General features: G+C 42.3%; 1 protein-coding gene across 2 annotated transcripts; it reads left to right on the forward strand.

Moving 5' to 3' along the window:
* Positions 1-661: 661 nt before the first annotated feature.
* LOC126212881 (speckle-type POZ protein-like) lies at positions 662-16,223 on the forward strand. 2 transcript variants are annotated; one of them, XM_049940382.1, is made up of 4 exons: positions 732-828; positions 5,011-5,587; positions 7,288-7,425; positions 15,673-16,223. In XM_049940382.1, exons 2-4 carry the CDS (start codon positions 5,022-5,024, stop codon positions 16,151-16,153), a joined length of 1,185 nt encoding a protein of 394 aa, XP_049796339.1. In that variant the 5' UTR covers positions 732-828; positions 5,011-5,021; the 3' UTR covers positions 16,154-16,223. The 2 variants fall into 2 exon arrangements, with proteins under 2 accessions (XP_049796340.1, XP_049796339.1); XM_049940383.1 differs by lacking the exon at positions 7,288-7,425 and having other exon boundaries at positions 662-828.
* The last annotated feature ends 965 nt before the right edge of the window (positions 16,224-17,188 follow it).

The following is a 17,188-nucleotide window of genomic DNA, read 5'->3' on the forward strand; positions in this document are numbered from 1 at the left end:
ACCAATGACGACCTCATAAACCGTGACTGTGGCTATAATCTTAGCAAGGCTTGGGAACCAGCGATCGGGTTAATCAAGAGTAAATCGAGCAAACGTATAGTTGTGACGACCACGGCGGACAGAGCCATCACACCGACGTCATCTCAGACGCCGTCGCAATCTGTTCCACCGCGCGACCGTGGCGCGGGGCGCGGACGGCGGAGGGAGCGCGCCGCGGGCGGAGGGTATTTAAATCGGCCGCAGCCGCGACCGAACCCAGTTCCCTCTGAGCAGCTATAGCGTACGGATCTCCGTGCCGGCACGTTCACAGGAGCTCAGTCCGTCAGTTCACCTGATGATGGCGACATGTATGATCGCCGAAATATTGTGCCCGTTGGACACTATAGACCGGCAGCACACCCGTGGATATTTTGATTATCAAATACGCTGGGAGAAACTCAAGAATCATAGATTGATGATGTTCAAATGACACAGTGGCCAGTATCACGAAGCACGCTTTCTGACATTTTGTATTCCTGGAAGGCAGAAGTGTTCATGAACGTTGATAGATTACACAAGCCTACCTACGCAGTGCACTCGTGATCTGAGCGTGTCGCACCTCAGCAGTAAACACTCCAGATAGATGATAAGCTGAAACGTGCCACCACCTGGTGATGATGCGTGGAGCAAGTGCATAACGCGATTACGTCACGTCGCTGTAGCGGCCATCTTTAGGTGCGAGTATATAAGTCGCAGCGCAGCAGAAGCTTGTCAGGTTGTCTGCCTACACTTGCAGGACACTCTGTACGCTGGACGCACCTCGTGACGTCACTCCTCCCTGACTGTACGGTGAGTAGAGGATTTGCAGGAGCTGCTCGACCTTTTTACTCTCACACATTTGTGATATATTAAGTCAATAACTCCTTTATCAACTTTATACTCGATTAAGTCTGCATGGATCAGCTCCTGAATTAGCAATGCAACAAAATGCATGGCCATTATAAAGCCAAAGGTTTCCATCAGACTAGTGCTTGAGACAGATTCACTGTCATTTTCTCCATGTCTTCCAGTAGCCTTGTGGTTTTCTGCTCTTACTCATAGTATTTCGTTCTTTTTGAGTTTGAACGCTTGTTTCTACTTCATATTTGAAAGGTATACGTTTTTGTGTGATCTGTAACTCAATAAAAAACAGTGTGTCGTAGGCATAAGGCAGTGGGAAGTTATATAAATGAAGAGTTCCTCAGTTTGAAATGTTATGTGAGTAACCTACTATTGGCAGATTTTCGTTCACTTTAGTGGCATACCTATTTCCACTCTTGTCGTCTGGGAATGTAAACACTGACCAAGAACGCTGTACCTCAGTTACATACAGACAAAAAACTTCTGCAGCTTACACAGTTTGGTTGAATTGCATTGGATTTCAGTACAACTCACTCTGCACAACTGTGAAAAAGTAACAGCTAAATGACAACAAGACTCCGATGTCAGCGTACATAGAAACATAGTTGAAGATATAATTGCACCGTAGTTAATAGAAACAGAGAAAAAATAGGTAATGGGAGATCTCAAAATTTACAAGTACTACAACTTCACCTCTATGAAGAAAATGCTGTCTGTTTACCTTCGGTGTTGTAAATTCGTATAACAGCTGTTATTCACAATTCAAAAGTACAGAAGTTCTTGCAGAATGTGTATGTGACGGGACCGTCTGTAAATCTGCGCAGCGCTGGATTCAACACAAGGGTATCAAGTTAATTGAGAGGCATTGTTACATACAGCACACTCATCCGCACACTGAGGCATGCGAACAAAGAAGTGTTTCCTACTTTACTGGAATAGGGGAGTTTATAAGGTAATGAAGGAGACAGTTCTCATCACGTGAAAGAACCATCATTTTGCGTAGTACCAGTGATCTAAGAGAGACGGAAGTTTGTCCTTTAACCTTTAGGCCGTGACGTAAATCAATCATATGGAAAATGAGTGAGAAGAACTTTGAAAGGGGAAAGTAGTGTGTATTTAATACTAATAAAGTTATACATGTATTTCTGTTGACATTTTTGAATTATCGGCATCGTAGGAGCGGTCATAGGCAAGGGTGAAATGGCTCAGAAGCTTTTTTATTTTAACAGGCTCTTTCGGAATCTGTGAGGGAGTCCTGATGAATTTCCTGAATACCAAACATTATTCGACCAATTGGGGCTGGGCCTTGTCTGATATTTATGACAGTAATGACAGGGAATGACAGTTTGTTACAGCAGTGTAAATTAATTATGGTTTCCATTTCTGTATTTGGTGCAAATACAACAATATTTTTACAACTAGTGAGAGAGAGCGTGCACATGAACGTCATATTCGTTGTGGAAAGTTAAAATCACATACATATACGGAAATCATTGTAGTCAGAAGAAAAAATGCCGAAAGACAGTGAGGTCGACCGCAAGGAACAGTGTGGGTGCTACAAAGAAAGGGAAAATCAGTATTAAGGCGACAGGTTTAAGAAACTTGAAATGCCATGGTATGATATGTGAAGGAGGTAATGGGAATTGGGAGAGGCAAAATATTGCAGTATCGTTTATTTAGCTGACAATCACAGACTGTATGCAAAGTCATCTTCTTTTTCTTCAGCTTCAGTGTTCAGTCCGAGCATTGGTTGTCAGCATAGCTCCAGGCTTCCAACCTTCTTCTACTTGTACAAGTAGGAGCGGCAGTTAATATGTTTTATAATTTGGTCAATGTAATTTAGTCGCGGTCTTTCTGAAATTATTTTTCCATTCGTACGATGTTTTAGGAGCCGCTAATTTCTCAATAGATAAGTAATAGTCTCAACTCTTTATTTTTCAACAGTGTTCTATTAACTGCCCTTCTGCCCCACACTTTTAAGGACTTTGTCAAAAAAATGGCTCTGAGCACTATGGGACTTAACTGCTGTGATCATCAGTCCCCTAGAACTTAGAACTACTTAAACCTAACTAACCTAAGGACATCAGAGACATCCATGCCCGAGGCAGGATTCAAACCTGCGACCGCAGCGGCCGCGCGGTTCCAGACTGTAGCGCCTAGAACCACTCGGCCACTTAGGCCTGCTTAAGGACTTTGTCATTTGTGGGTTTGTCAGTCTATTTTATTTTTAGGACGCGCCTGTAACACCGCACATCAAAATAATTCAATGCTTTGGTTTCCTCAGTCTGAAGAGTCCACGTCTCACGATCATACAGTGCCACAATACAGATATATGCTTTCGGAAGGCTTTTCCTGATTTGTAGGCCGTTACTTTTGGATATTAATATCTTTATCTATTTCTTCCAGGCACGTTTTGCTCGGAGAATTATGCTTCTTATTTTTTCTTCGCTTTTTGCATTTGTAGTTATTCCACTTCCCAAATAACTAAATAAGACAAGCTGTTGCAATAGCTTGTGACACACATGTGATCGAACACTTGTTTGTCATCCTTTATCACAAACATTCACCTTTGACTACAGCTGCCTCTTCTACTTCCTGATTTAAAAATAGTTTCGTAGTGTACATCCTCCTTGGGCTGCTTTCTAAATAAGTACCTCTATCTGTGTAGAGTGCCCTCCAATAAAATCCTTCTTGTCCTTATAACGCACCCACATCACTTATCAGTCTCTGTGCTTTATTCCTAGTTTCTTCAGTACCTCTAACGCTTTTCGCTATTGTATAGTATTAAAAGATTCCTGTATATCTAGAACAGGTATGTATGCAACAAATTCCTTTCTATTTGATTTTCTGTAATAAATTTTAAAGCTGATATTCTTTTTCTGATCACCCATTTTTTGTTTTTTTCTTTTTTCTAATCCAAACTTATTTTCTCAGAACGTGGCTTCAACATTCTGTGGATTGTGGCTGTTATTATTTTCTATAGATGCTTAACTTTGGAACTTTCACATATAAGAGATTTATATTTTTAGAGATGAGAATAATAAGGTTTCTTTTAAGATCCTTGGGCAGTTTCCCTCGTACCTTAGACATAAGAGCATAGAATAAGTCTTTCGTCTCCATTCTTTCCACTGTAAGAATTTCAACCAGAATATTGTCTATACTGAGGTACTTGTCATCAACGATCGTATTCAGAACTACTTTCATTCACGTTTTAAGATGAATTCGATAACGATTGGTTTTGGCTGAAACAAGGTAACTGCAGTAAGTGAACAGTGATTTGCTCTTTCATTTTAACAGCCATCCCGACCGTGTAATATGGACTTCAGAGACCCTAAACATTAACTGGATTGTGAAATACTTCAGCCAGAATCACATCTTCCAACTGGAGATGAATAACAATGGAACTATCTATTGTTATAAGTATCATATGCAGTACTATGTTAGCGTGACATCGGCGAGAAAACTATATCACAGATGTTAGTTGAAGGCACAGCATTTTTTTTTTTGTAACTGATTCTGATACATCAGCGTGTGTAAGGTATGGTGTTGTCCTGTTGGTATATGTCAGAAGAGTTGAGAAAGAGTCGGTCTTACTGAAGTTGCCTTACTCAGGAAATCTCTCCTGGGGAGGTAGGCCAAAGCTCAGTAGCAGGTTGTCAGTCCACTGTACGAACAAAGTGCTGCAGGACAACACACTGGACTATCTGCTAAAAATAAATATCATGGTTTTCTTATATAACTGAAATAACTAGGAGGATAACTCGTTGAATCAAGCACTAGTGTAATTCCTTAAGGTCTTGTTCATATTTCAGTACATCTCCATTTCGAATAGCTTCATAACCCGTTATCAATGCATTGCAGGGAAAAAAATGAAAAAGAATGTGTCCCCCTCTTCTGTGGCTAGTTATACTTACGAAATGTGCTGAAACAAAAAGAATAAAACAGTTTTCAACATTTACAGCTGTTATACGTGGCACCAAATTGACACAGGAAGAATACTATACAGTTGCATTCACTTGTGGCCGACAACAATTACCAAATGTTGTCTGACACAGGTCTGTCTGTGCCTCACAAAACTGTATAGTGTACTGTGTAAGGGCAAAGGGCTACTTTAGTGATGACGTGTTTCAGAATCACCCGCAATGGAATCAGTTAAGAAGGTTAAGGAGACCCTGGCCGTGGACCTGGGTGCCCTCCTAGACGCAGGTGACGGCGCTATGGTGACAGTGGTGGCAGGAGAGACGCGGCTGGCTGCGCACAGGGCCGTCCTGGTCGCTAGGAGCCCCGTGTTCCAGGCAATGTTCCACCACGACACCCTGGAGGCCAGCAGCGGCCAGGTCGCCGTCACAGACGTGGAGGGGCCAGTGATGCGGCAGCTGCTGGCCTACATGTACACCCTGCAGGCCCCCCAGCTGTCCGGCATGGCCCCCCAGCTGCTGGCGGCTGCAGACAAATACGGCTTGTCAGACCTGAAGGATGTGTGCGAGCAACAGATGGCTGAACAACTCGATGTGGAGAATGCGGCGACGGCAGCCGTGCTCGCTCTGAGACACTCCTGCCCCACCCTCAGACAAGTCGCTGTTGCATTCATAAAGGCCCACAAATACCAGGTGGTGATGACGCAAGACTGGGCAGACGCTACGGTCAGCCACCCACTCTCTGTTGTGGAGTTAACCCGACTGATCGTAGAGCCACCTGCAGAAACCAGGTACGCATAAATGAGGTTTTCACCTAATCTCCCACAAATGTGTATGTATCTGCCTATGAATATACAACAAGCAGTCACTGTGCTGTCCTTCACAACTTAGTTCGCTTAGTGGTGTCTGTGCTGTGAAATGTACCTTTATTGACAATTACAGAAGTCGTGTGGAGGTACATCTCAGTGCTTACTTTACCATCTCCTAACAGATTCATCAGATCTCTAAATTAAACTGTTTTATAAGCAGATAAATCTGCCAACAGAAGTCTAGGAAGAGCATTTTTTGCAGCTTCATACACTGTTCTCACTTTAAGTAATATAGCCCTATTCGTCATAAATAGTTATGTTAAATTGCACGTGTATAAGAAGCTTTTTGAGCTTTTAGCTTTTGTCATCAAGAGTCTCAATAAAGCGATTATTGACTGTACACGCAGCATGAGCCATTGCTGTGGAGTTCTTGATCCTGATTTTGCACAATTTACTGTTCACTGTAAACTAGTTCACACAAAGTAGAATTTAAATTTATTTGCTGTTTCAGCTGTTGTTTACAGTGATGTATTATAAATGTTATCATGCTGTATAAATAGAGATGTGATCAGTTGTGTCTCTCAGAAGCATCGCCAGGGATACTGTAGTATAATACAAGGAGGGCAATGGTGTATTTGAATTTTTTTAACTTCTAACGTTAGCATGCCGTAAGTGTTGACATGTGGAGACCTTAGGCTTAGTAGAGCAGCCAGTCAGAGTAATCAGCATTCCCACATCAGCATTACAGCTTTGCTTTTTGGATATTTATCTTTCACATTCTTGGTTCCTGATTGAATTACCCAGCAATTTCAGTAACAAAATTCGTGTTGTCTAGCTAGTAAACAATTTCACATAAGCACCTGTGTGGGAGGAAGTAGTGTTGCTTACTCCTTACACAAACTGTGATCACTGCATGTGACCCCAGACAGTTTCTCACATAACGCTAGGCCTTTTCTTCCGATTTCCTTCTCCTTTCTGCTCACTCATGCTTCACACTGTGTTCTGTACTTCAGTACACTGCCTTGTATAGCACACTGAGAGAAAGTTTTTTTGGTCAAAATGCTACTCGACCTTCTTGCAGGAGCTGGGTTCATTTGTCTGCGCACCTGCCTTGCCTGAAGTTCTGTATGGCCTCTCTAAACACGTGCTGCGCTGTTTCCTTTTACTAGAACACACGACACAACGTTCCCTATTCCATCTATTGCAGTTAACGTTCCATCTCAACGTTAATCATCACCTTCCTGCGCCGTTTCCTTACCTGAATTTTCTTTCCTATTAAATTGAAAAGCTGTTCTCACTTTTTTCACTGTCTGTGCCACATGCGGTCTGTTTCCGACACACATCTGATGATTATAGTACCACATTTAGTACATTTATTGAATGGTTATTATCATTCTAAATTCTTTGTGATTTATGTAGCAATTTATTCAACCTGTCCAATTCGATAGTGCTCCTATCGCTCTACAATTAACGTTTACCCTTTAACTTGGGCTTAATTTTGAACAACCTGTTGTTTGTGTACCAACGAAAAATGTGTAAACTGAGAACCTCACTGGTGAGTCATTCACCTTAGAAGACCCACTATTGTTGAACGCAGTGAATGTTCTGTTATCTTGATCCCTCTGCAGTTGTCCGCGTCCTCCACGTGAACACGCTCGCTCACGCACTGTCTCTCTGCGCAGAGCATCAGCCACTACGGAGAGCCGGCTCATCCCGGACACTCAGCTGTATGGCGACGACGACTGGCCTGACCCAGCTGCAGTGCCCACAGCTTCCCGCCGCTTTCCCCCACTTTTCGACATCGCTGTCTTGTACTATCGGTGAGTTGCGTCAGTACACGTGTACAATTTCCACACTCATAGTACCACTCATTTGGATGCTACCGACGTGTTACAGTAAAAAAAATCAATCTTACAAAATTTGTGTCATACTGGGATATGACTGCAGACATCATGCTTACCACAAGACCAACCATTAGGCTACCACACCACATGCGCAGGCCTGACTCAACCTCCATTCTCGTTGATATTTCCATTGAAAACATTAGAATCAGGGGTATTTCTGAACCACACTACTGTGGGAATGGAGCCGATGTGGACAACGGCCTTTCCTATGATGGGAGATGTGTGTCAGAACCTCTAGCAGTATTGTTTGAATATTATTCGTCGAAACAGCAGCAATAGCAAAGTTTGTGTCCTGTGTGTAGGCATGCCCAGGTGGGCTAACAATTAAGATGCCTGTTTACAATAAGGGGGATATCTAGTCAGTCTTGCAGTGAGCGTGGATGAGTGAAGACGTTTGCGCCACTGAGCACCTCGCCAGTTGCAAACAACCCCCTGCAATTAATGGAGTTTATCATGTACCCTGTTTACAGTTTTTCACTCACCGCAGCTCCACCAGATACTTCATTTTCATTTTTGATAGCAGTGTCTCTTAGGAGAAGATTTCGATGTTTTGATTTATCAAAAACATAATCAGCTGACAGTGAACTGATAGATTCACAACATGACTTCATTCCCAATCCAGTCCATCTTAAAGTCAAATAGAATTCAATATGTTGCTGAAGTATTCTTACATAGAACTTACTGTATTTAGAGAATTCAACACGAATTTTGAAATTAATAAAACATGACAACCTGGTCTATAATATAGGAGTTTCTTAGCTATTCAAGGGGAAACACGGAAACAAAACATGTATCTTAATGTTGATAGAGGGATAAAAAATGTGTGAACGGACTTAAGAAAACACATTCCCTTCTATAGAGCGATTAAAGAATTAATTACCTAGGATGGTCAGAGGCAGGTGTCTACGACCTGTGGATACATTGTACATTTAGGAGCCTGATGCAGCGTAGGTAGGCAACAGAAGTACATCTACTCCGTCATATGTTGAAGTATGTCACACAGCACATTCAATGAAATTAAGTCAGAAAAAGGAACCCAACAAAATTATGCCAAATTTGCCACATAGAAGTAAGATGACTTACACACCAAGAGGTACCTGCTAACAATTAACAAGAAGGATGTACCAGGAAAGAGATTAAACCGATGGACACACCAAGGAACAGTTCGATGTAAGATGGCACCGCCACATGCATGCCCCAAAACAGGAACAATAGTGTTAAAGAGAGTGCACATACTGACCAGGCTAAGGATTATAATTATGTAGCACATACTTAAATTGAAATTAGTAGACCCTCAGTAGAGGAAAACAAATTGGAGAGGTAGAATTAGAAACAAGACAGGGAAGCTGATGGACTCTATACCACAAAGGTATCTGTATAAAGAGCGAAAAAAACTTGTTATAAGCAACGACGACAGTTTCTCAAAAAACGAAAAAGTTTTATTGAAACAGTTGCTGGGGGAAACAAAGGAGTTATACAGAAGGTAAAAGGAACTAGAGAAATGGATAAAGAACAATTTCTTGTTGAAGGGAATAAGGAAACCAAACTGGACTGAGGAAAAATGGTTCAAATTGCTCTGAGCACTATGGGACTTAACATCTGAGGTCATCAGTCCCCTAGAACTTAGAACTACTTAAACCTAACTAACCTAAGGACATCACACACATCCACGCCCGCGGCAGGATTCGAAACTGCGACTGTAGCGGTCAAGCGCTTCCAGACTGAAGCGCATATAACCGCTCGGCCACAGTGGCCGGCTGACAGCGGAAAGTGTGCTGAAAAGAGCATATAGACAAATTACCAATAAGAGGCAAGTATACCTCTGTGCTGGAAGAAAAACATGAAACCTTTCCTCTGATGTCGGCAGTGGCTGATTATAGGGGCAAGTAAACAACATTATAAAATGTCAGAGACATGGAAGACAATAGTATATCTACTATAAACACAAAACTCGTAAGTAAAAATACAAGTTCTGAAAGGCAATCGTCATGCAGCAAATTAAGTGCAATTTTCTTGCAAAAACTAAAAAACGAGCAAAACAAACTTAATACTCATTTACGAAATGCTACGTATCGTAGATTAAGACCGCTGATAATTATAAAAACATCGATAATCTGGTGAACCGATATTTTTTGAAACGTCATTATTTGCTGCTGATAGATCGAAAGATTTGTCGATTTATCGATATACCTAAGTACGAAATATCAACATACTGGTCAAAATAAATAACAGCTGCACATTGTAAATACTCCGCCAGTTTTCGACCTGTATATTTAAGTACTGATTTATTATTATTTATTCTGTGCATCAACAAGTTAGAAGTCTGGTTATCATCCTCAGAGCAGGAATCGCAAGGAAAACGAAGTTCGTTCACGCTGGGTGATAACCACTATGCTAGCAGTGGTAATTGCATGCAAGTCGCACAATAAAAGGTGTCCGATGGGTCCAGCGTTCTGTTTCGTCACATATCAGATTTGTTCGGAACACTTCAAGTCGACTTCCCTGTTTCCTCATTTCTGCAAATGCCAGCGACCTAGTAGTTGTAGTGTCAAAATTGCGTGGTGTTTTGCAGATTCTATTGGTAGCGCCGAGCGGCGATTACGTCAGCATTTCCGGTCGTATGTCTCCGCCCATCGCAAAGACCAATCTTGTCACTTCGATTTTTTTGGTCAGTTTCAGCAGAAGAATGCCTATGTGAAAAATAGCACACTAGTTGCGTTAAGAACTGTTTTTGTAAGCAAATATTGCGCTATATCTTCACTTCGGATATCTTGTTATTCAATTCACACCACTACTCTGCAGTCCAATCGGACTACTTCATTGAGCCATCTATAATTGCTTCACAAAGTCAAACAGACAGACTAGACATGATGAAATCGCAAAAAGTAGTATGACTCCCTCACACAGGGAAAATGAAATTATGTTCTACTACAGTTTCAAAAGAAACAGCATCAAATATTTACCGAAAATTGGGAATAAATATACTATAAAATAAAAATATCGGCAAATGATATTGCCGTTTCGATACCGATGGATCGAAACTGAACTACAAAGTCAATATACATCGAAAGTCCTGGAAATATGTCGATATATAGATATTTTACCTACAGCCGTAGGGTTGATGATATGGATAGCAAGGCAGTTTCATTTAGAGGTGGAGTAAGCCCTACAATATTCAGTTTCAAAATATGGAAAGGGCATAGTGGCATGGCTGCAAAATCTGTTATTATTGAATGTTTTGCACCATAATCGATATATATACATATAGATGCTGAGTGTCTGGATAGCAGGCGTGGGATTTGTCAACTGTAATAGCTACCTTGGCAGAGTAAGAAAAGGATTTTGTTTTTAAATACCTTTTGATCATAAAAAATTTACTTCATTCTTCATATCATGAAGCACATACTTTTTAGTGTGAGAACAAAGGTTGTTTATTAGGCTCATTGTAGTAATGCTGTCACATATGAATCCAAGGTGCTCTTTCTCAGCGCATACGTGAGGTATACAGTGTGTTTAGGAATCCAAGATTTACTTTCTGTATTCAGAATGATAATGTAGACACGTGCTTGAAAAACTAATTTACTCTCTCAGCCTACACTTTTTGCTGTAGCCTCCAGGAGCGTGGTCACCACAAGAACGTAGGAAAAGTGTGTGTGTGTGTGTGTGTGTGTGTGTGTGTGTGCGTACGTGCGTGCGTGCGTGTGTGTGGCTGATTGCATGTGTGTGTGCTTGTTATCATGAAACGTGTTTGCCTACGTATCTATGCAACTGTGCACGTGTCTATGCATCAACAAATTCATTTGTTGTAATGTGAGGGCAGCCAAATAAGTGCCATTTTTATAACTGAAATATTTCGACAGAATGGTGTTCTGGCCAACGTAATATTTTCTGTTCGACGAAGAACTTCATAAAATCTGTGGATAACTGAATTGAATTTTTTCCTGAAATACCAGGAAAGTTAGTCTATATAACTATACATGTGATTCAATAGGCATGTGATAAGTGTGAGAAGCGATTCCTGTACATAGAGAACTAATATGTGTTGAGCATCTGTATGCTGTCTTACAGCAACATTCTAAGGGCAAAGGAAGTCAATGTCAGAAATGAATTATGACAAAATGTGACAAATTATGAGATAGTGGAAATCGGAAGAAGCGTTTGATGACAGGATACTGCGTTACATTTGTACCTTACAAATCTAACTTTCAGACAATTCAACATCGTAGAAGAGAGAGTTGCAGATTTCTATTGTGTCACTTTGGAAATGTGTATACAGAACTGCTCAGAGACCCAAAAACAAAACAAAAATAAATAAAAAATGACACACCATAAAAAAGTATCTGAATAGGACGGATATCGGTAGATGTGATCTACATGTACAGGCAAACAAACGACTACCACTTCAGAAAATTTGGATGATTTATTCAAGAGAACAAGCATCACAAATTGAGCAAGTCAATAATGCATTGGCCCACCTCTGGCTCTTATACAAGCAGTTCTTAATATTGGCATTGATTGATTGTGCGATGTCCTCCAGATGGCAATCATGCCAGATTCTGTTCAATTGGTGCGTTGGATAGTCAATATCCCAAGTTGGTTGGAGGCTCTGCCCATAATGCCTCAAACGTTCTAAGTTGGAGGGACATCTAGCGACTTTGCTGGCAAGCACGAAGACAGGTGGTAGAAACGCTCGCCGTTTGCGGGCGGGTATTATCTTGCTGAAAGATAAGCCCAGGATTCCGTGAAGGGCAACGAAACAGTGTGTAGACTATAGACGACGTACCAGTGTGCTGTAAGGGTGCCACAGATCACAACCAAAAGTGTCCTGCAATGAAATCAAATGGCATCCCGGACCATCACTCCTGGAAGTGTGACCATATGGCAGGCGACACTGAGGTTGGTATCCCACCCTGTCTCGGGCGTCTCCAGACACGTCTTCGCTGGTCGTCAGGGTTCTGTTCGAAGCAAGACTCATCACTGAAGAGTCGTACGACCTGACATCCAGGGGTCATGGTTTTCAGTGCCAATTCATTTCAATACAGGACCCTTCTCGTATTTGTCTACAGCGCCCTTACAGCACAGCTGTACGTCGACGATATTCTTCACCCAATTTTGTTGATCCTCATGGCAAGCCATGCTGGGCTTACATTTCAGCACACGGCGAGAGTTTCTACTGCTTGTCTTCGTGTTTGTTAAACACTACCTTGGCCAACAATGTCGGCAGGACTCCTCATATGAGAATGTTTGGAGAATAATTGGCATTATTTTGCAACCAGCTCGAGAATTTGACGATCTAACGCGCCAATTGAGCAGAATTTGCCACGATATCCTTCAGGTGGACATCCAATATTTCTGACATTAAATGCCAAGCCGAATGACTGCTTGTATAGACGCTAGAGATGGACCAACGGATTATTGACTTTCTCAATTTGTGAAGCTCGTTATCTTGAAAAAATCATCCTACTGTTCTGAAGCTGAAACCTTTTGTTTGCCTGTATGTGTATGTCATGACTACCAATTACCATCCCATTCAGATAAATTCGTCGTGATTGGTCGCTATGTCTCTCTTACAAGAAATTCCTTCAGTGCGAGGTTTGCAAGTACTATATTCATTCTGAAGCACTGTTTTCACTGTACTGACAGGAAACATATTAGCTGCTGATGACTCACCATGTGCCTCAGGAGAGTGACACAAAGTGAGTATCTGCGAGGTGCAGAGATCGGTCTTCTATGGGATGTATGTATTACGTTTCAAAAACTGGTCATCGTCACCATTCAAGAAATATTAAAAACAAGCCGTCACCATGAACACAAAATTAAAAATGGTGCGCCACACTGATCACATAGGTTCGCACCGTGAATATCGAGCAATAAACTTGGGAGCAACAATTTATGTAGGACGTTCTGCTTTGTATCCCCTCTTAAGGAAGGCGTAATGGTGTGATGAGAACTGGTGGAATGTGGTGGCATGTAACTGAATGCAAAACAGCCTGTCGTAAATCTAGCAATCCTTCAAGGTGTAGCTGCAGATCGTGTGTTAATATGTTTTATAGGCAAAGAAGAAACAAGCATTCTGAAGCTGAATTTGTCCAGTGGTCACAGTTGGTATGGATTACAACGCCGCACACTTTTCAGGAGACATAGTTTGCTCTCAAGAAGTATGATTTTCGTACATAGACCAGGAATGAAGTAAAAGGAAGTTATTTTGACCAGCTATTTGCCAAAAGCAGCATTCATACCATAGTTGTAATACTCTTACGTCCATTTCCGCACTCTTGCTTGCTGGTACGTAATTATTTCCTACTGGTCTTGCAAGGTAACACACACGGGAAAGAATCGTAAGGGGCCAAGCACTTCAAATTTGTCGTAGTATATTAAATAACTTCCAAGAAAATTTAGCATCCACATTAACAGTCAGCGTAATTGTATACAGATGGGTGAAGGCGTTGATGTTAGTTGATGCTGATAAAACCCTATTGGTACTGTCTAATTTCCAGGGTTTCTTTCATATACATTTCCCCTTCACATCCCGTCAGGTCATAGTAGAAAACAAATTTTTTGGTGAACAATGAGACGAATTTGTTTATCTCATCTACAAATTTTTGGGCCGATTCCGCAGTTTGCTGTGCACTGACAAGTTCACATTTTGTTTGGAATTTCGTTATCCTACGTCTTCCAGTTCTGTAGCACTGTTTGAAGTTATGCAACCATGCACTGCTTCCCTTGAAATCACTAACATGCATATCCTGTAAATTTTATCGAGCATGCTTGAAACACGCAAACACCAGTTTTTGTAACAGATGCGCCTCGTCGTCTCTTATATACCTCTAGTTGGTCTTATGCAATACACTGTCATATTTCTGCGAATGTAGGTACTCGAAACCTCGTGGAAACTTTTTTTGTTTAAAAGTGCTGCAAATGAGGTCCCATATACGTAATTATGTTTATTACACGCTCCTTGGACAACGATATTTCTGCCCAACAAAAATGACGAATGACATAGTTCGACACCTGTTTTCACTTATTACGCATGTATCTTCACAATTGTATTCTTCATTTACATTATTTGCACAGTCGACAGTACACGACAAATTCCACTAACATCTTGGAAATACGCTAATCGACCCGCCGCCGTGGCCGACGTCGCTAGCGCACGTTTATGAGATGGTGATCGACCCAGGGTAAGCCAGTTTCGCGGTGACGGAAAAATTTTCACTGCCAGTGGGCAAGGGGAAGGGAAGTGGTGGCGGAGAGGGCTGATCACCATAATCTGCGCCAATGTCCTGGTTTAAATACCAAACCTCTCTACAGTGTGTCAAAAAATGAGGCCATGTGACACTGTAGACAGTGAGCAGTCTGTCGGGTGGGGAAGTTAAGTTCGGTGGCCCCCTTGGTACCGAGTACCGGCACGGAGTTTGACCATCTCCATTGTCACAGCATCATCATACAACACAAACATTACGCCGAGCAAGGTGGCCCAGCGGGTAGCACACTGAACTCACATTCGGGAGGACGACGGTTCAAACCCACGTCCAGGCACCCTGATTTAGGTTTCCCATGATTTCCCTAAATCGCTTCAGGCAATTTGCGGGATGGTTTCTTTGAGAAGGCACAGCCGACTTCTTTCTGCATCCTTCAATAACCGGATGGGACCGATGACCTCGCTGTTTGGCCCCTCCCCCAAATGAACCAACCAGCAAACATTACACTACATTCCACAGACACACAAAAAAGGCTAATATTTCATCTGCCACTTCTTCCTCAGTGTGCAAAATTCCTTGGGTCCCTCTCTGACGAAATGTGAACCTCGGCAAGTGTTGTTGTAGTTATTATGCAATGTTTGCTTCTTATGTGCTTGCCATGGCTCCGTTTTGTAGTAGTGTTGTGAGTCACTCATCGACACAGCAGTTCAACAACGCTCAGTATCATCATTCTGTGCTGTCCATTGGATCCTGCAGCCCCGCTCCCTGTTACCATTAGCAGCCTATATTGTGATGCATGGTAGACAACATGTGGGCCATCAAGTGCTGTAAACATCATTGGCCCTTTGCGACCTCTCACTCAAGAGGTTTCTTGTTAGAATGTAGTTTCGCCTCTATGATAATTTTCTGCTCTTGGTGCACGTGTATGATTTAAGTGTAACAACCTCGATGTTTTGTGCAGGAGCCTTCCTGGGCTGCAGAGAGACAGGAACCTGATCCAGGCGGGTGAGGAGGGGGCAGTGGAGAAGCTGGAGGCACTGCTCGCAGCAGGGGCGGACGTGAGTGCGGGGGATGAGCAGCGGCTGACGGCTTTGCATTGTGCAGCAAGGGAGGGACACGTGCGGGCCGTGAATTGTCTGTTGGAGCATGGGGCAGAGGTGGACGCCAGGAGCAATTTGGAGAATACACCTTTGCACTTGGCAGCATGGAAGGGCCACGCAGCTGTGGTGCGGCTGCTGCTGGCGTCATCCGCTGACCCTAACGCCACGAATCGCTTTGGGAAGACGCCGCTGCACAGGGCGGCGCTCGACGGTCATGCAGGCGCGGCGGCTGTGCTGCTGGAGTCAGGGGCCAACAGGCGGGCCATCGATAACACGGGGGACACTCCGCTGGACCTCGCCAGGCAGAACTACCAGCTAGAGCTCATAGATATGCTAACATAACGCTGGAAATCTTACGAATCTAGGTTGGCAAAAAAACAAAAAAATCGCTACCTGACATCTCGTTATTTTAATAAATAATACAATAAAATTATCCTATTCTCATTAATTTGTACCCATCATTATGTAGTTCATTTAAATGCTCTAGCAAACTTCAACAAGTACGACAATGGAAGTGATCCATACAGGAATGCAAGTAACCTTTCTTTTCAGGAAACATTCCAAAAGCATTTCTTATGCAGCCTTTAAAAACTCAATAACAAGTTAAAGATATTAATTTCGATACTAATAACAACATTTCTCTGTCTGAAACCAGAGTTTCTCCCAGCCTGCAAAATGTTCAAACGACTCGAAGAGAATTCATTTTGAAGGCTCAAATGATGGTATACCGCCAGGTGTCAAAGATGTCATGCAGCTGCATCCCCATAAGTTGTTTGAACCAATCCTCTGCATCATGTGATTATTAGCAAGAACCAGCAGGAGAACATACGGTGTTAGATTAGTGTAAACAGCACCATGACCAGATTACCGCCATATTATCAATACGAGTAGAACGCATCTTTAGTTCTAATCTCAGATGGAATTCATTTCTCTGTCTGCAGTAAAACTGCTGCAATAACTTGTGCCTTAAACTACAATTTGACATTGCTAGCAATAATCGCACCATATAAGGATCGCAGTACAAGTTCATGTTAACTAAAGAGAAACGAAGAAACACCTCAAATCAGTCATTTTTCACACATTTGTGATGCCGCTGTTAGAAGACATACTAACATCAGTCAGGTAACATGGTCGTTCTCGACCACACTGCAGAACACTACAGGAGATTTTCCCACTTTTCCACGTTTCCCACGATTTTCAGTCCTTTTCCCGCCCACCAGCACAGTACCTGCAATTCGCTACACAACAGCTCTGTGTAGACAGACGGCGCTGCCGACAGCACCCTCACTGCCCCTGTCGGTAGTTTGCCCAACTACGGCTCGGACGAACTCTACAACTCATGGGTTAATGTTACATATTTTTGCAAAGAAGTGGATC

This window comes from Schistocerca nitens, chromosome 11 (assembly GCF_023898315.1).
Source record: "Schistocerca nitens isolate TAMUIC-IGC-003100 chromosome 11, iqSchNite1.1, whole genome shotgun sequence".
In the NCBI taxonomy this organism is placed as follows: Eukaryota; Metazoa; Arthropoda; class Insecta; order Orthoptera; family Acrididae; genus Schistocerca; species Schistocerca nitens.

Bases quoted from the DNA above. Each gene is read 5' to 3' on its own strand.
- LOC126212881 (XM_049940382.1), top strand. From the start codon at position 5,022: ATGGAATCAGTTAAGAAGGTTAAGGAGACCCTGGCCGTGGACCTGGGT. The intron at 5,588-7,287 runs GTACGCATAAAT...CTCTCTGCGCAG, and splicing joins GAGCCACCTGCAGAAACCAG to AGCATCAGCCACTACGGAGA. The intron at 7,426-15,672 runs GTGAGTTGCGTC...TGTTTTGTGCAG, and splicing joins ATCGCTGTCTTGTACTATCG to GAGCCTTCCTGGGCTGCAGA.